This window comes from Xiphias gladius, chromosome 10 (genome assembly GCF_016859285.1).
Source record: "Xiphias gladius isolate SHS-SW01 ecotype Sanya breed wild chromosome 10, ASM1685928v1, whole genome shotgun sequence".
In the NCBI taxonomy this organism is placed as follows: Eukaryota; Metazoa; Chordata; class Actinopteri; order Istiophoriformes; family Xiphiidae; genus Xiphias; species Xiphias gladius.
Genome location: NC_053409.1, coordinates 13,640,359 through 13,659,004, shown reverse-complemented (window position 1 = coordinate 13,659,004; position 18,646 = coordinate 13,640,359). Strand labels below are relative to the sequence as shown.

Below are 18,646 nucleotides of genomic sequence, written 5' to 3'. Positions count from 1 at the left end.
AGTATGTTACTGGTCACGATATAACACCATTGCCACGTCACAGTTACGATGCATATTAACCGTCATCCTCAGTCACCAAAACTACATGAAAATTGTGACGTTTTTCATTTTCCTTTCACCATTTATCTCATCTGTAACATTCACTTCATGTTGTTTAAATCATAGATGTTCGGAGCAGCATTTGTGTCATTTACTGTCTGTATCTGGGTTTAGTCTAAACTCAGATTGGTCTAAATCCCATCAGTGTTGGCATACACACAACAGCCTTCCCCAATGCCCTGTAGCCCAATTACTATGATTCCTCATGGGATAACACAGCAAACAACAGTCTCTGTCTCTCTTTTTTTTAATTCTGTTCTGCTCTCACCGAACAAACACACGCAGGCTCTCCAGAAGGGATAACAGCTACCGGCCAGTTTTAGGATTTGAATAGACTTTTCTCCCATAGGGTGGATTAGGTGACTGTGCCTACTGGCCATTGGATTGCTGATGGAGCCTTTTCATTGTTGTCAATAGGCAGGCTGTCTGCACCACCAATATGCAGATCTGCACAGGTCTGCACTGATGCTGTAGTCATAATCCCCACAGTGGAGTAAACAGAGAGTAAGAGTGTGAGGAAATAACAAATACCCAAATTTCTTTTTTTCTCTGGTACTGCTTTAAAGACTATTCTTAAAAATGTTAGGTAGTATTAGGAAAGATTTGAGCTGAATCATCAAATAAATACATCTTCGATGTACGTGCTTTCAAAACCTATTTCTTGGATGAAAACTATACCAAAGGGTATTTATAGAAAAGCAGCGTCAGGTAGTTTTATGACCCATTTCTTGTTCTTCCCCTGTCCTCTCTGTATTTTTTATTTTTTTTTTGCCTCTGCCCGCCTTCCTTCTCACCACAGCACTGTGAGGAGAGCCAACTCAAACGAACATGTGGGAACTCTTACGCGGAAAGATTCGGGCGACTCCAAGGGCAACCGAACTCGCGCCGGATCCACCGGCAGCAATTCCAGCGGCAAAAGAAGTGAAAGGTAACATGGACACAGTGATGAATTGGTTTTCCCCATTCAGTCCCACACACATACTGTATGTGTCACTGATACTTTCTGTCCAAACAAGAAGTAGTAGTAGTTTGTGTTTTGATTAGATTTTTCCAGTTTGACACACTAGACAACACACTGCTCTCCTTCTAAAGCACTTTATAATCAATAACATACAGCAGATATGGTTTATCCTGAGCTGGACGCTGATTGACAGCTGTCTGTTTACTCATTTACTTTGCAGCAAACAGAGGGATCCAGTGTTCAATGCAGGTAAGAACCAGAGGCTCTTTTATGGCTCTGTAGCCTGACAACTATGATAGTTTCATGCTATGATACAAACCACCGGGAGCCATTACACACCACATGCTCAGTGGTTCTCTGTGTCAGTCAGAGGTCAATGCATTTTTAATGAAAACCGTCAAAATAAAGAATTACTTAATACGCTTCTGTGTATTCCCGAAACGAAATTAAAACTATGAATGGAAATACATGTTGTCAATTATAATTTGAGTCAGTGCCTTGAACTGTTTTCTGCTCACAGAGGACAACTGAGGTCTACTTGAATATCAGTGTCAAACATTCATCCTTTTCATGATCCATTGCTTAACAAGTAACCAGTCCACCTCATCCATTATTACATCTTCATGTCCAAATTTCCATTCATCTTTTCTTTTGAATACACTCTTTCTTTATTGTTTAAGTTAAACTTTTGGTTGTACAGTCTAAGGGTTTGTAATTAAAGGCTCATTCCTGAATTTTCTCATCATTGTGGCCATCTGACTATGGGTCATCAAAACTTTGCAACCTGTCACCTCTGTCGTGTAAAGACTGAGGAAATGTGGAGTCCGGCAAAAAAGTACAGTCCACCAGAGCAGGTCGTGCCAGCCTCCTAAAGATTTCTAAATTTCAAACAAACCATTTCAAACACTTGTCCCTGGGACTGAAATACAGATGGTCTTTGGATTAGTTATTGTAGCTAACTGCATATGGATTTGCTATGGCAACTCTCCAGCCAACCAAACTAGCCTTAAAAGCGATTGAATTTATCTATGTGAAACTGAAACTTATTTGGAAAGCTTGTCCCAATATATGGAGATTCTTCTTTTGGAGAAAACATTTCCCCAATCTCTACAATGGAGGTTGCATGTGTAAAGTTAGCTGTACCCCTTAGTCATAGTGGCTACAACAGCACAATAATTCATAACCAGTTTGAAAAATACTTTCCCTTTAAGTACCGATAGCTTTACCTGAACACAGCACTCTTGCTCCTTTCTAGGATAGCTTTATTCATTATGTTTTTTTATCTCTTTAGCGGATTTTAACAAAAATTCAGCAGTCAATGTGACATTTGCAAGTAAGGAGACAAACAAAATAAAGAACTAAGAGCTTTTGAAAAAAGCAGAGAATCAGCCCCCAATATATTGTGATTTTATAATGTTTCCAGAACCATGCACCAGACAAGTGAACCAACTCCTACACAGTTTATTAATTAAAGCAAAAAAGCATGAAACACATGGTAACAAGTTAGTGGGAATATGTAATGAGATGAATATTGATCAGAATTTCCATCTCCAGCATGCTATTGATTTTTTTGTAAATTGAACTGCTGTTTTTCATTTGGTTTACACACCTGACTGCAGATTTCTTCAGTTCAGGCTCGACCCCACCGAGCCCATAAAAGCTATAACATCTTAGACCGCCAGATTTTTGAAAGTTAAAGTAGTGCAAGTGTACAACTGGCTGACCCACTACCTTTGGTTTTTTTTTAGTTTGAGGTCCAATTCTGGCAAATATGATCAACATATTAAACTAATACATGTTCTTTGTACATTTTCAAACTGTAAACATCAGATTATGAGGTAGTATTGTTAATTCAGTCAGTATTCCAAGTAATAAATCACACATCATCATGTCACTGTGAAAGTCTAGCTAATGGTCTTTAAATATCTCTAAGACTGCTTCTATGTGGCACAGAATACTGAGTATGAAGAGAAAGTGGATCATTTCCTTCTACTGTACAGCAATTAATGAGCAATGGAATTAATTTAGACCAATAATGTCCTGCAAAAAAGCAATCAGGGCAGCGTCATGGACATAAATTATCCCTGGGTGACAATTAACCAATGCAAATGATAATTGCACAGTAACTTCTACCAATATTATGCTTAGCTGCAATACATGAAGAGGTAACATGCAAAGCATTTCATTGGATACTGCAAAATGTACTGGCAGACTGTTGTTTCATTAAGAATACAAAAGTTTAAATTTTAAGTTTAAAAAACAATGCTGGAATGTTTTCCAAAAACTAGAAAAGGCAAAGTAGAAATGGTCATTCTGTGAATTTTATTTTATTTTATTTTTTTTTTGTAGAGGGATAAACAAAGAAAACAAAAAGCTAAGTAGGCAGAGAAATTTGATATTTTACTCACCACGTAGGAGCAGAGGGTGGGACACCATCACACAAGAAACAAGCATCGATTTATTAAGAGCGTTAAGGACAGAAGCTGCTGTTCATTAACACCAGGAAACAGGAAGTGCACTCATATTAGGAAAGACCAGGAGGTGAGGAAGCCATGCCACCCCTCACCTGGTGCTTGTGTGTCTTTCTCTTCGACCTTTACAAGGGATGCGACGTGTGACCCACTGCAAAGGTAGGCTGCCCCTCCCGCCCCCCTCCCATAATGCCCCCGGCCTCCACAACTCTCTGGACAATGCAGATGATCTGTTTTGATCTGTGTAAATACATCAGTTCTGCTCTGAACTGTACTGCAGAAGCAAAGGATGAAATTAGGACTATTATTTTGAAATTTAAGTTTTTCCGCTTCAATTATTCAAATTATTATTATTTTTTTTTTTTCCATGATTCCCTTCAGTGCAATGATCAGAGAGCTGTCCAGACAGGGGCAGGAGTGGGTTGACAAAGTGTGTGTTTGTGTGTGTGAAAGTTATCCTCCCTTTAATTGTTTTGAGACTGAATTAACTAACACACACGCAAACACCCTACCCAACCTCCACTGAAAGCTGCATCAGCGTGTGATTGCAGTGTTTGCAGTTCACTTGTGTGTCTCCACACTTGTTGTTGGACTGCAGATGAAGCTGCTGCTTCACCAGACGTGTATCTGCTTGCTCACAGCCTCACTTTCGCTCGTAGGCATTTAGTCTTTGTCACCATAGTAACAGCACAAAGAATTCTGACACTCGCTTCCTCGCAGTCGCTTTGAGTTTTTCTGCGAACTCTTTAAATCCTCTGTTCTGAGATTCCCCGCCGCAGTTCAGAGCAAGTAGATTTGCCACTGCTCTTATTATCTTCCTGCCCTCAAAATGAATATTTGCATTACAAACACATTCAGTCTCTTTTTTGGGGGTAGTTCCCGTTGAAGTCTGCTTGATTTTACTGCTTGTAGTTTTCTCACGCATTCTGAAGTGTCGTCTGTTTGTGTGTAGTCCCCCTCTTTCAGCAAAGTATTCACAAAGCTGCCAAGAATTTTAAAAAGACCAGCATTAATGCCAGGCTCATTTCCTTACAGAATATTGCTGTTTACCCAGACTTGTTCCAGGATAATTAACTCTAAAAAAACATTTTTAAGACAATCTGATCATTTTACCCTTGAAAGCACCTAGACCAGTGGTTCCTGGCAAAATTTGGCCGGTGACCCCTCAAAATGAATTGCGTCCCTTCAGTAAGTTTGAGTAGCAGGATGTTATTCTTCTCCTGTCCTGCCCCATTAATCATCTCGCGATCCCTTGCATGGGTCCTGAACCCCCAGGTTGGGAACTTACTCATGAAAGATTAACAGGGGTTGTACTTGAAAGAAAATTACTCCAAACACTACTTTATAAAAAGGTCCCAGTGAAAGTCTGTTTGATGATAATAAACAACTTGCTGTTAGTTTATAATAGGAGGCACTTTCCCTAGTTTCCTTTTAATAGTTAGTGTCTCTGCCTATTTCATAGTGCTTTTACTAAATATGACACAAAAAGCAGCCATTACATCTGTCTAACTTATTCTACCAACCTCCTCCACCCTTTACATTTCTTGACCCTTCGCCCTGTTTCTTGTCCCCTTCCACCCAACTCGCCCTGACAACCTCCACCACCCCTGTCCATCATCTGCTCTTTTCCCCATCTACATTATAGTCACAGTACAGATTTACCTCAGCCGCTCTGCCAAACAGACGGGGACCAGCGGCAGCCCCGCGGCTTCGGCTGTAACGGCTGCCAGCCCCCAACAAACCTCAGAAAGCAGCAAGGCCAGCGTGGCCAGAAAGGGTGGTGCCGCCAAGGTGCCACCGGTCAGAAAGACCCCGACTTTTAGCCTCCAGCTGAGGAAGTCGGGGAGTCTGTCATCATACTGTCCTCTTGATACACCCAGCTACCGCAGCCCCATTAAATCTCCCAGCCAGTACTTCCAGATTTGTTACTAGTCACTAGTTCATTTCAATGAGCAAACTATAATATGCTCAGCTGGATCCAGCCACTACAGAGAGGAAACCATGGTGAAAAGTAGATTTTATGTCACATCTGTACCATTAAAACCACCTTATGGAGGTTTATTGTCATTTTCCCTCCACATGTCCTCTCATCCCAGGGACATTTCAGAGAGATCACAGGTTTTGTAGCATCACATAATAAAAAAGCAAGTAATGGACTTATGAGCAAGTCTCCCTTATAAGTCATTTACTATAATATTTTTCTCTACTAATGAGCTTTGAAAAAAATGGTTGATTTTGTTTGTTTTGGTTCCCTTGGTTTTTTCTGCATGATTTATTTTCAGTGTTAGCTTGTTTTAGATTGATGAGGATTTCTCATTATCCATTATCCCTTTTTCTGAGCTCGGATCTGTTTTTTTTCCCCCCATAACATTTCCATTGCTCTGCTTGTGTCCGCATTTTATGTTGGTTAACCTCTGCTGTGAGCTGAATATTTATGAGTTGTGGAAGTTTTAACAGAGTGTTTGCAGTTCATTTTGAGCTCTTTGTTGTCATAAGAATGTGTTTGAAATGACTAATAAAGTCAGTTAAAAAGCTCATTTGTTTCTGCAAATTCTGTCATTTGTTGTCTTTAATTGAGTCTTTTTCACAGTAAAAAAAATCACATCATATCACATCATTCCATTATCCTCTAATCGTGTCACACATTCAACATTGTCAACCTTGTATTCACATCATTATAGCACATTGTGTTACGCTGCACCGTTCTTATATCCAAAGAATGTGATACCATAAAAACTGACATAATTCCACCAGTCAAATATGTATTTTTCTACATGTATATCATCTCACTGTACCTTTTTTCTTTTTGCTCTTTCTAGAGGAAGGTTATGTGAAAATGTTTTTGAAGGGTCGTCCCATCGCCATGTACATGCCCAAAGACCAGGTGGACAGCTACTGCCTGGAGGCCAGAGCCGAGCTGCCCAGCAACAAACTCAAACTGGACTGGGTGTATCCTTTTACTGCATTTTGTTCCCAGAAAGCAGATGGAGACAGCAGAGTCACGTCACCTGTGTGAAACCACCTCATGTCTTTCTTTTTTTTTTTTTTTCAAAAGTTCAAATACAATCCTACTTCTGAGTTGAAAAGTTTTAAAAAGTAGTCTTCTGCAGAAACTAAAATCAGATTGGCTTGTGATGTAGGTAGGAGACGGAGCTACAAACGTGACATCTCAGATATTTATTTTCACCGTGTAGCGCTGCCGCAGTCAGAGCCCGGCCTCATGGCTCTGCAGCCTGCAGTCAGTAATAACCCGCATAAACAGTCAGCAGCTCCTCTTGTGCTGTTTTATTTTTATTTTGATTCATGTGTGGGTTTCTCTCTTTCTTTCATTTGTTGTTGAAAGAATGAATGTGGTGTGTTGTTCGATCTAACAGAAATCCAAAGGGAAAAAGCTGTAAGGGAAACAAAGAAAAGATTGAATCTAAGGAGGAAAGCACACACACACAGACACACACAGACACACACACAAACACACACACACACACACACACACACACACACACAGAAATAGAAAAGTGGGCTGCATGTACTGTGTAGGTTCAGTCTGGTATGAAATAGATTACAGAGAGCTTATAAAAATAAATTAGACACGTGCACATGGTAGATAGTGTGATTTAATGTTGGATAAAGTTGTTCAAACAGTCAAAATGAATATTTGTCTCTGTCTATGAACATTACACCTGCTGGTCCAAGTGTAAGCAAATTGATTCTTAACTTTTTTACCCGTGGGATTGGGACTGCAAGTAACAATTATTTTCATTATTGATTAATCTGCCAATTATTTTCTAGATTAGTCATTTGGAAAAAGTACAAAATGCCTGTCACAATTCCTAAAGCCCAAGCTGCTATTATCAAATTTCTTGCTTTGTCCAAAAGTGTAAAACCCAGACATATTCAATTTGTGCTCACAGAAGAGTAAAAACCCACAGATCTTCACAAGTGAGAGGCTGGAAGAAGGGAATGTTTGACAGTTTGCTTGAAAAACATTTAATAGATTATCAGAATAGTTGCTGATTCATTTTCTATTGATGGATAAATTGGACTAGCCGTACCTTGGATGTTACTTGTGTTTTATTCCTTGACCTTCTTAATACGAAGCTATGGTTACCGTGGTCGAGACTGTCGCTCCAACCTTTACTTGCTGCCCACTGGAGAAACGGTGTATTTCATCGCCTCAGTGGTCGTCCTGTTCAATGTGGACGAGCAGCTGCAGAGACACTACACTGGACACACAGATGACATCAAATGGTGAGAGACATTTGGGAATTTAAAAAAACAAAACAAAAAAACAGCACACACTAAACCGAGGAAGTGCTTCCACACGGACGCACTGCTCTCATAAGTAACATCAGATCTGTCCTCTACCTTTCATCTGTTTCCCCGGGGAGAGTTGATATTTACTCCCTTTCTACAGTCCTCACAGGCTGTAGAGTTCAGTCACATCTTGTTTTCTTTTCCCTATACCTAAAAAGTGCACAAAAATACACACACAGGCACCAGGACACCATGATGAGGCAGCTTTGACTGCTCAGTATTCCTGTTTACTCTTGCAGAATAACTATAATGAGGGACATGGCAGGCAAACGGGTGTACTCAAGTGTTGTGTGCAAGTTCGCATACAGGCATTTGTGGCATTTGTGGCATTTTTATATTATTAGCCTAGACCCTGAGGCTAATAAAAATTCAAGTTATTAATCACTACTATGGATTACAGATAAAAGGACGGATTGAAGACATATTCTCACTTCTTTGAAGACGAAGCGTTAGAGCTTAACACATCCTACGAGTGTTGCTACACCACCATATCCAAAAGGGGATGAATTTATCTTAAACTGTTACATTTCCCCCGCACATTAGTACAGGCGGCGTGTGGTAGCTACAGTGAACATCATATTCAGAGCCCTAAGAAGCTCCCTCACCAAACGCTGCCCTTCATGTTCTGTGAGGACGCTGCTCATCTTTATTCAAATGGTCCTTCTGATGTCGAAAATGCTTTTAAACATCTTTATGTCTGTTTTTCACATCTCTCTCCTAACCAGCCTGGCCGTCCACCCCGACAAAATCACCATAGCAACCGGGCAGGTGGCGGGCACTTCTTCAGATGGAAAAGTAAGTGAGGTCTCTTACTGATATTTTATCACTTTGGCTTTCAGTGTCTGATTTATTATTGTAGGGAGGAGTGATGGTTTTGCTATTTTCTTTGAGAAATGATATTCACTCAGCTAGTTCAGACAATTCTGCTAAATAAACGGAAATTGAAACACATTCACTCTGCACTCACTCACATATTCAGTGAATTCAGTGTGTGCTTCGGTAACCTATAAGCCTTACATACTGATGATATATCTGTCCTGGTGTTGTGCCCGTGCTTGTGTGTGTGCGCAGCAGCTGGCTCCTCACGTTCGTGTGTGGGACTCTGTCAGCCTCAACACCCTCCATGTTCTGGGTGTAGGCTTCTTTGACCGCGCCTTGGTCTGCTTGTCTTTCTCCAAGTCGGTAAGGAGACTCCACTGACACACTTAATGAGGAGTTTAAGGCTCATTTTTGACAAAGTGACTTAGTTTTCTGAGCCTTGTCATGTTAGGCATTGTCTCTATTTTCTGTATGCTAGAATGGAGGAAACACACTGTGTGTTGTAGACGACTCCAATGATCACGTCCTCTCCATCTGGGACTGGCAGAGAGTGGACAGACTGGCCGAGGTCAAGGTATGAGTGCATGTGGATATGTGTTTTAGTGTGTGTTAAAGAGACAAAATGAGACATAACCTAACATCCTGCTAAAAAGATTTTTCTAATGTGCAAGTAAACAGACACTTTCAACTTCTTCTTCTTCGTCAACTGAACTTGTTTCTTGTTTTTGTGTGTTTGGCTTCAGTGCTCCAACGAGTCAGTGTTTGCTGCAGACTTTCACCCGACAGACAGCAACATCGTAGTCACCTGTGGCAAGTCGCATCTCTATTTCTGGAACCTGGAGAAAGGCATGCTGCTCAAGAAGCAAGGACTGTTTGAGGTAGGTCACCAAACTCTTTCTGGCATGTTAGTACCACACCATAAAGCAATAAAGTTTGATGTAGAGGCACAAATTCAAATATGACATCCTGTAATGTGATGTGAGTCAGAGTATACATAGAAAATCAATGGTAGTCGAGCAAAAACAAAATAACATGTATGTTCTGGTCTTGCAGAAACAGGAGAAGCCCAAGTTTGTGTTGTGCGTGACCTTTGCAGAAAATGGAGACGCTATAACTGGAGACTCGAGTGGGAACATCCTGGTGTGGGGAAAAGGTACACAGTGTTCCTCACAGAAAGTCCTTGTCCCTGTGTTAAAAGCATCGTGTCTGTAAGGTAGATGCACACAGACATTTGGCAGCAAGTTTTAGTGGAGACAGGGAGAGAAAAAGAGAGTTTATAACTGTTTCCAGGGGTTAAATATACTTCTTTCTCTCAAGAATAGAAAAACGGGGCGTGCTTTCACCTGACTCACTGAATGAGACCGAGCCAAAGAGACAGAACCTTAAAGAAAGTCAAATGAAAAATTTGTCTGTCTATAAAAAATATCTTTGCAGTCATAAGCGCAAAGATGGCTCATTTTGCTGGAGCTATCTGGAGATCGGGAATCAGGACGGGGGTCAAACCAAAGAGGGAACAGAGCTGGATGTTTTGAGCAAACATTCAAAAGAAAAACTGCACTTCTTACTCTACCCTCTTCAGCTCCACAATCTCTCTGTCTCTGATTTATCATTCGATCACCCCGTCTTTCTGGTTGTCTGTCCGGCAGTTAATCCGCCCTCTTCAAGCAGCTGACCTTTGTGTCTGACTGAACCTTCTCATCCATCTCCTCCCATCTCTGTCACGCAGGCACTAATCGCATCAGCCACGTCATCCAAGGAGCTCACGAGGGCAGCATCTTTGCTCTGTGTATGCTGAGGAACGGCACACTGGTGTCTGGGGGTAAAGACCGCAGGCTCATTTCTTGGGACAGCGGCTACCAACAGATACAAATGGTGGAGGTGAGAGAAAGTCGAACAAAGAAGATGAAGACCAAAATATTTCAGCGTACTTTCTTGTAAAATACAAATGAGCTTCATAAATCACATACTTTTGAGGGTTTTAAATTAAGTGCAACAAAACAACAGCTATAGCCGCAGTCTCTTGACATGAATTGATAAAATGTTAAACTGCATCTCCAGCTCCTTCTTTTAAACTAGGTCTTGGTCTCTTAAATTATCCAGACATTGCACCCCTGCCTGGGGCGGCAGACTTTGCATTCTGAGCACGGCATCATATCATAAATATTACAGAGGATGAGAAGGGTTTGCACTCTCAGTGAGATTAATGGACATTTATAGTGAAGACAATTATGGATCACTCATGTCTTATTTGGTCCGAAGAGACTGCATTATGCAGTAAAAAATATGTTCATATTTGTTCAGGCAATTATGATATTTTTTCCACAGGTGCCTGAGTTGTTTGGTCCCATCAGGACCATAGCAGAGGGCAGAGGGGAGACTGTGCTCATCGGGACCACCAAGAACTTTGTTTTGCAAGGCAGTTTGGATGGAGAATTCATGCCTATTACACAGGTAGATGCAAAAGTCAAGTATGCTATCCCTACATGCAGGGCTGCAACTACAAAGCTATTTTTACTATTGATGAATCTGCCATTTTTATTTTTCAAATGTCTGGTTTTGTCTGACCAACAGCTCACAACCCAAAAATATTCGGTTTATAAAGAAATACCACAGAGAAAAGGAGCAAATCCTATCATTTTTGGTTAGAACAATCAGTCGCTTAACAATTATAAGAATTGCTGATTAAATTTCCATTTATTGACTAATCCCTTAAACCACTAATTGTTGCAGCTCTGCTGTGATGCTGTTCAAGCCTAACTGCTCTTCATAATACTGGAAAAATTAAAGTGTACATTTTAAAGTCTGCGATGTCGTAGCAGAAGAAGAATGAATAGAACTGAAAGAGGACGAAAAATGTTAAAGGAAAACTCTACTCCCCAGGGTCATACTGATGAGTTGTGGGGTCTGGCTGTCCATCCCTGGAAGCCCCAGTTTCTCACCTGTGGATATGACAGGCAGGTCAGCCTATGGGACTCCAGTACCCATCAGCTCATCTGGACAAAGAGCATGGAGGTATTATTAGTCAGCACTGCCCCCTTGGGTTCAGTCATGGGAATTACACAGCACCCAAATAGTAAAATGCTTCTACAAGTGGATCGGGTACCGTTTAATCAGGTCCGTTGTCCCAGAGAAGCTTCAATAACTTTACATGTAGAATAAAAAAACCTATGTTTTTCATGGAGACAACCAGAGTAATAATATGACGTCCAGTTTTGCAATCAAAGTAGTGTTGTACCATATGCATGATTTTCTACTCAGTTTATTGTTGATATTAAACATCGTCTGCTTTTTGTTTCTGACAGGATGCTGCGCAATCAGCAGGCTTCCACCCGACTGGAGCTGTGGTTGCCATAGGAACCCAAATTGGCAGGTAATAATGCCATCACCAAAAATAATCATTTAGTGGCTATTCAATCTCCAAAGAGTTATAGCAGTTCCTGACTGCTTCAGCTAAAAAAAAAAAGGGGGAAGAAAAAAGTCATTGCCAGAATGTTAAAATGAGATTTCAGTTATTATGAAACTGAGGAAAAACCAGATTGTTGAGCAGTCTGTCACTGGTCCTGCAGGTGGCTGGTGCTGGACACTGACTCTAAGGATTTGGTCACAGTGCACACAGATGGGAATGAACAGCTGTCTGTCATGCGCTATGGGCCAGGTATGTTGACAGCCGGTTATGGTGTGTTTCTCCTGAACATGCAGAGTGTTGGTCTCGCAGTCAAATCAAATAATTAAAGTTTTAGAGAACAATATTTCTAAAAACATAGTTCCATACAATAATCCCAGAACTGCACAAGTATGGGCTGCACAAAGTCTTCCCTTACATGGGAACACGGCCCACTAAATTTACCATTAAAGATTAAAGGTTTCTAATTCTTGATCATAACTGATAGCTTATTCCACTAAACTAGCTCCAGTACCCAAACATGAAACTCAGAGTGTGACAGAAAATTTGTTTGTCCAACATTAAAATACAAATATAAGTAGGTAATCAAGACTTTTACAAGTCAGTGACAACTGCAGCCTAACCCGTAAATATTAACAATCCAGTTCAGTCTACATACTAAATTAACATCTGTAAATGTTTACATTTGATTTTATTTTAAAACAAATAATCTTCCTGTCTTCATTTATTTAATTTAGATGGTAACTTCCTGGCCATCGGTTCCCACGACAACTACATCTATATCTACGCTGTGGCAGAAAATGGGAGGAAGTACAGTCGAGTGGGGAAGTGCTCGGTGAGCACCTGTATTTATACCCCACCCCCCCACCCGTGGCTTCTTTATTTTTAGTTCCTCCCGACATCAACTATATATTTTGTTCCCTCCTCGGTTCTATATTTGGGCCTCCACCCTCTACACTGTGTCCTCACTGTGTGTTGATAGAGAAGCTCTAAAATGATAAGTGAGAAGGAGCTGAGTCATATGTAAACATAATGACTAAGGGTTGCTGTTTCAAATTGGATCAGCATTTCTATGATTATTTCGGGTGCTTGAAAAAAACATATTGCCTCCGCTGCACCACTACTGTGAAGTGTGTTGTTGTGTTCCTGTAAGGAGAAATGATCTAACCTGGTCCTGTTATATCTTATCTCAGGGTCACTCTAGTTTCATCACCCATCTGGACTGGTCAGTGGACTCCCAGTATCTGGTATCAAATTCAGGAGACTATGAGATACTGTACTGTAAGTATGATCACCGTCATCCTCTCACAGTTTGTCGGTCTGCTTTTGTATAAAAATTGCTCAAACATTCATGAGAGTATATGACAGCAATGCAAAAGATTCTGCATCAGTTGATTCCTTTTTTCTCCTATTTTGTCGGGGTTTATGTTCAGTGTATACAGTGTTCAGTGTATGTTGGCAATGACTAGAAACTATGTGCGATGTTCAAAAACGTCAGTCTTATGGATCTGTCCAATGGTGGTCTGAAAGACTTCATTTTAACAAACTAAATCTCTTAATGGAAAAGCTCTCCTGTTAAAATTGAGAAAACTATTAAACCATGAACGGTACAATGTTTGATGTGTACATGAATGGTTTTTAGGAACAGACCAATTTTCCGCTCCACAAGAAATATCCCATTAAGCGTCCATTTTTCAATGACAGTAATATGGAATTGACATGTGTTGACTGAGTTGACAAGAGTAGATTTTTTGCTGTGGAGCAAATGTTGAAAATGTATTACAAAGGTGTCAAAACGACTCATGAGTGTGATGGATCTACATTATATTGACAATGGCACACAGTAGTGTAGATTTTAAAGGCACACGTTTTCTGTACCCCTAATACTAAAGTATGCTGAAACAAGGTGTGTATTTGGTTTGTGTGTGTTTTCCCAGGGATCCCGTCAGTCTGCAAACAGGTGGTCAGCGTGGAGACTACCAGAGATATTGAGTGGGCCACTTACACCTGCACTCTGGGCTTCCAGATCTTTGGTAAGGGAAGGCTCCCTCCCCCTTCTCGCTGTGTGTAAATGGTTTAATGTTCATTCAACAGCACTAAACAGGAGATTCTGCTGCTTTCTACTCCTCAGGCTTGTGGCCCGACGGCTCAGACGGCACCGACATCAACGCCGTCTGCAGGTCCAACGACAAGAGCCTCCTGGTTACTGGAGACGACTTTGGGAAGGTCCACCTCTTCTCATACCCCTGTTCACAGTTCAGGGTAAGATATGCTTTAGTATACTGTTATGCAAAATATACATCTCAGTATTATTAAGAAGGAAACGTAAATTCTTGTTAAACCTTTAATTTCCTCTTCATATGATCTTTTCTTTTCAGGCTCCCAGCCATGTTTATGGCGGCCACAGCAGTCACGTGACCAATGTGACCTTCCTGTATGATGACGGCTACCTGGTGTCGACCGGAGGGAAGGACATGAGCGTGATGCAGTGGAGGATAGTCTGAGCGAGCAGACAGAAACAGATACTGTCAACTTAACTGCTGCTGGGTTCTGAAACCCAGCTGAAGCAAACTGAACTGAACTGCACTAAACTGAACCGAACCAAACTTAAATTAATTCAGATGCTAAAAAGAAGCGGATCTGACTGAACTGAAGTGAGTTGACAGAAGAGGAACTTGCGTCCTGAGGTTTCCTTCCTGATCTGCTCTCACATCCCGAATGAGATGAACTGGTGGGGGAGTAATGTGCAGTTGTTTGAAATACAAAACTCCTGAATATTTCTCCTTTTCTTTATTCACACTACCTGTAAAAAAAAAAAAAAAAAAATGAAATCTCTCTCTTTCAAGCACTGTAGCCTAGTCACCAATGACATGACACAACACAAATCAAACAGATCAAATCCAACTAAACAGAACCAAAGGCTCTGACTTTCCGACTGCATTTGTACAGTTTGGCTTTCACTGTTCTTGTATCGTGCGCACTCCTACCACAGATTATGGACTGAATAGGTTTGTTTCGGTGCCTGTCAAAGCCGTTCCAGACTCAATATCATCGAGCTGCAGATCCAAGAGCATTGGGACAAAAACTGTGTACGGGAAGAAAGAACATAGTGATTTTCTAATTGTTAAACTTTCTTTTATTTTGTATTTAACAACTCAGGAAAGCACTAGTGAAGCAGGACCCTTCCCTGTTATTAACATTGACATATCAGAACGAGCCCTAAAAGCATCTCACTAAAATATTCAGAGGTATCAACCATGGTAAATATCTGATTCAAATGTTGTAGAACCATTATTGATTCTTTTGCATTGAACAATTGTGTATTAAAACTACCTATATAGTCAGGGCTGATGATGAATTTGGAGGATTTTAATACATCCCAGGAAGGAGAATAATATTGTTGAACAAGAGACACACTGCATGTTTTTTTTTTTCCTGTGAGATGTGATGTTAATCTCCTTTTGGAGTGATTCTATTTTGGGAAAATTATTTTGGTTGACAAAAAGTTACATTACCTGGATTCAGATTTAGGATTTTAACCATTTTCTGCAAAATTATCAGAACACTTTTCTCAAATTGTGCTTCCAGATCTTAAAAAAGACATGTTTCCTATTATTTATTGATCGTGTTTCAAACTCATCATCACCAGTATCAGTTACTCTGAGTTTTTCTCTCATAATACAACCCTGGTGAGTCCCAGATGTGTAAATATACAGATAGGCTTGAAACAGATAAGAGCAAAATGTGGGTTACTATACAGCTGTTTCCAGTTTTTGGAATGAGTTGTCGTATGTTTCCTTTGCCTTGAGGAGTAAGGAGAGTCAAAATCAAGCAGGTATCGGGTCTTTCCATGGTGTGAAGCCTTTTCAAATCTGCATCTCTTTACAGTTGCACCCAGATCAGTTCATGAAGGCGGAGGACGAGACCATAACACTGTAACTGTTTATGTCTGATGTGCTACTCGGGTGTGCACCATCAGTCACTGGCAAGATATTTAAGTGAACTGCACCCTCTTGAGGTGTCTTTCTATATTGCACTGCTTCAGCCTGATAAACCTACAGCAGGCCTATTAAGCAAATCACCATTTAGCACTTACTGGAGTTTTTCATAAACCGACGTCTGCTCTCAACCTTCTCAGCTGTGTACCACCCCGGTCGGATCTAATGGTACGCCTCGTAGCATGTCACACTCCTCATCTCCTGGCTAGCAGCAAGCCAAAATTACTCACATGCATGAATAATTATAATTCTTTTAAAGTGATATTTTAATGGGGTTAAGCGGAGTTTAGCGTGACCATAGCTGCCACTGATATGAGGCATACTGGTGTTGTTTTGAAATCCAGACTGTTGGACTTGTCTTATCAGGAGAAGCACTGAAATCTAACAGCAGTGATAAAAAGTCACCACTCTACAGAGTGAATGTAACATGGTTTGTCTTACCACTAAACGCTGGGGGCTGCAGAATATCATTGGACACTTAACACTTGTCTGAAAGTAAATGGAACATGAAATTTCTATGATGCTGTGTCTTATATTTCCCACTTTCTCATTTTTTGTTTTATTTATTTTTTTGGTATGTTTCTTTATTCAATGCCTTCTTTATTTTATGTGGAAGTATGATCCAAGTCCCAAACAAGTGTTATGTGTAAATAGAGTCTACTTTTATATTCTTACAAGGTCTACATCCCTTTATAAAACGTGAATATAGTGTTATAGCTTCTATAGAACATGGTGACATTATATAGGAATACTCGTAGGCCTGACAAGCTCGGGTGGGGTTGGGGGGCGTCAGTGGGCTGCATGTGTGCGCGTCTTCCCCGCAGGTGGGCAGCATTGAGCCGGTCTACCCCCCCCCCCTCCTCCTTTGCACACCGTATTAGCATTTCCCCCCCAAATCTCTCCACCTCACCAAAACACTCCGAATGGGAAGAAAATATGGTATGAGGGAGGCGGCGGCTGAGGACCAGCGTTTACCGTCGTGTAGCGAGCACGAACCCCGGCGGAACATGGGCTTAGGCAGACGCAGCGGCGCGGCTGGAGAGCAGAGACAACGGAGCACAAAGCCGACGGGAGAAAACGCTCGGGTTTTCGCGTAGCGCTTCTGCAACAAGACTCGTCGCCAGCCTGCGATCATTTCCACAGACGCTCATAAGGGACGCGAGGTGGAGCCTGGAGGGCTGATTCAAGCCCCCCAGACCGGTCTGTACGGATCTCAAAAGCGGGACTGGCGGTCCGTTTCATCAGCCTCGTCAGTGCCATCAGCCCCGGTTGAATAAAAGGCGAGAGAATGAGGTAAGCGGCGGCCGGCACCATGCGCTCTGTTCGACGCGTCATGACAGATGCGCACCGACACTCAGCCCTCTGCCTCCAGCCTACATCTCCATTTCTTCATTTATCTAACGAGAATATACAACAGCCATTCATGTATGGAAGAACTGCAGCGTCTTAGTCATCTGATGGCTCACTTTGCTCCTCTTAAGGACAGTGTTTTGAGCTGAGGCCCTCAGCTTCATATAGGCGTCCTTTACCGTTCGCTTTACAGTCATGAAATACAGGCTTTGTATAAATTCTGCTTTTGCCCCTCTATTGTCACCACCGGACCCGCCCATTGTACCGAATGCAGGATCTAATCCAGGCTAATGTTGTCATGGAAACGACAGCATCGTGTCTTTCTCCACATAAGTCATACGGCGCACCTGGTGAAATAAAATTCTGGCTACGGCGAATATGGCTGGTGCACCTGCCAGTGTGAGTGGCTTCAGGGGGAGAAATTGGATAAGGCAGGGCGCTTGTAACCATCGCAGGAGGAGGAGGAGGAGGTGTTTATTCTGGTGGTTGCCAGGCAGGTTATCAGACCCCCACCCCCCTCCTCACACACACCTACATAAGCCTACTCCATGGCAGATCCACACATGCACATTCAGCCTTTTCAAAATGTGTCTCATGTTAACATCCCTATTCTGTGTCCGAGTTTGCGGTTGGTATTTTAAGCCCTACCCCCTCTTATGTTGGTATGCAGAATGCACTAAGGCCCAAATCTTCTCCTCCAGCAGCAGTCTCTGTATTCTGCTCTATTTATGAAACATTCCTTTGATATTTCCCCCTGCTCCCTGTAGTTTGACTCCTCTGTGTCCCCATAGCTGCAGTCTGCAACATTCTGTTTTATGGCTTCAGATTTACTCTGACAGATCTGCTGAGATACACTGCACTCTCCCTGCTTTTACTGTAGCTACACACTTGTCTGCAAGTGTGTGTGTGTGTGTGTGTGTGTGTGTGTGTGTGTGTGTGTGTGTGCGTGTGTGTGTGTGAGAGAGACTTTCTGGGTGTGTGGTTGTGGTGTTAGTCCCTTTAGAGAGGAAAAGAATATGGACAGAGAAAGGGAATAAGAAAGAACATGTAAAAACAAAAAGCCATAGGTGCTCTCTCGTCTGTTTCGTAACATCTTGGTCCAGATAATTGACCCCTTTACAACCTCGTACAGCTCAAATCCAGAAGCGGAAGTCTCTTGCTCTCAGGCAGTCAACTTGTAAGATTCATATCCTCCAGTCCAGTTGGATGAACGTGCCGTTTCCTCCTCTCT

The 18,646-nt window shown here is 41.6% G+C and overlaps 1 protein-coding gene across 8 annotated transcripts in view; it reads left to right on the top strand.

Annotated features, from left to right (window-relative positions):
- Nucleotides 1–16,622, top strand: part of eml1 (EMAP like 1) — a 54,757-nt gene extending 38,135 nt beyond the window's left edge. For 3 of the 8 annotated variants that reach the window (XM_040136718.1, XM_040136715.1, XM_040136717.1), the window contains exons 6-25: nucleotides 899–1,027; nucleotides 1,281–1,309; nucleotides 3,664–3,690; nucleotides 6,351–6,480; nucleotides 7,630–7,779; nucleotides 8,571–8,640; nucleotides 8,917–9,027; nucleotides 9,143–9,238; nucleotides 9,408–9,542; nucleotides 9,718–9,817; nucleotides 10,391–10,542; nucleotides 10,990–11,115; nucleotides 11,545–11,676; nucleotides 11,967–12,034; nucleotides 12,231–12,319; nucleotides 12,805–12,902; nucleotides 13,261–13,348; nucleotides 14,005–14,100; nucleotides 14,199–14,329; nucleotides 14,446–16,621. In XM_040136718.1, the coding sequence (XP_039992652.1) occupies nucleotides 899–1,027; nucleotides 1,281–1,309; nucleotides 3,664–3,690; nucleotides 6,351–6,480; nucleotides 7,630–7,779; nucleotides 8,571–8,640; nucleotides 8,917–9,027; nucleotides 9,143–9,238; nucleotides 9,408–9,542; nucleotides 9,718–9,817; nucleotides 10,391–10,542; nucleotides 10,990–11,115; nucleotides 11,545–11,676; nucleotides 11,967–12,034; nucleotides 12,231–12,319; nucleotides 12,805–12,902; nucleotides 13,261–13,348; nucleotides 14,005–14,100; nucleotides 14,199–14,329; nucleotides 14,446–14,571 (2,083 nt within the window). In that variant the 3' untranslated portion in view covers nucleotides 14,572–16,621. Of the gene's footprint in view, nucleotides 1–898; nucleotides 1,028–1,280; nucleotides 1,310–3,663; nucleotides 3,691–6,350; nucleotides 6,481–7,629; nucleotides 7,780–8,570; nucleotides 8,641–8,916; nucleotides 9,028–9,142; nucleotides 9,239–9,407; nucleotides 9,543–9,717; nucleotides 9,818–10,390; nucleotides 10,543–10,989; nucleotides 11,116–11,544; nucleotides 11,677–11,966; nucleotides 12,035–12,230; nucleotides 12,320–12,804; nucleotides 12,903–13,260; nucleotides 13,349–14,004; nucleotides 14,101–14,198; nucleotides 14,330–14,445 lie in introns of all 8 variants that reach the window. The other 5 variants (XM_040136716.1, XM_040136712.1, XM_040136713.1 and 2 more) reach the window with 4 other exon arrangements.
- The last annotated feature ends 2,024 nt before the right edge of the window (nucleotides 16,623–18,646 follow it).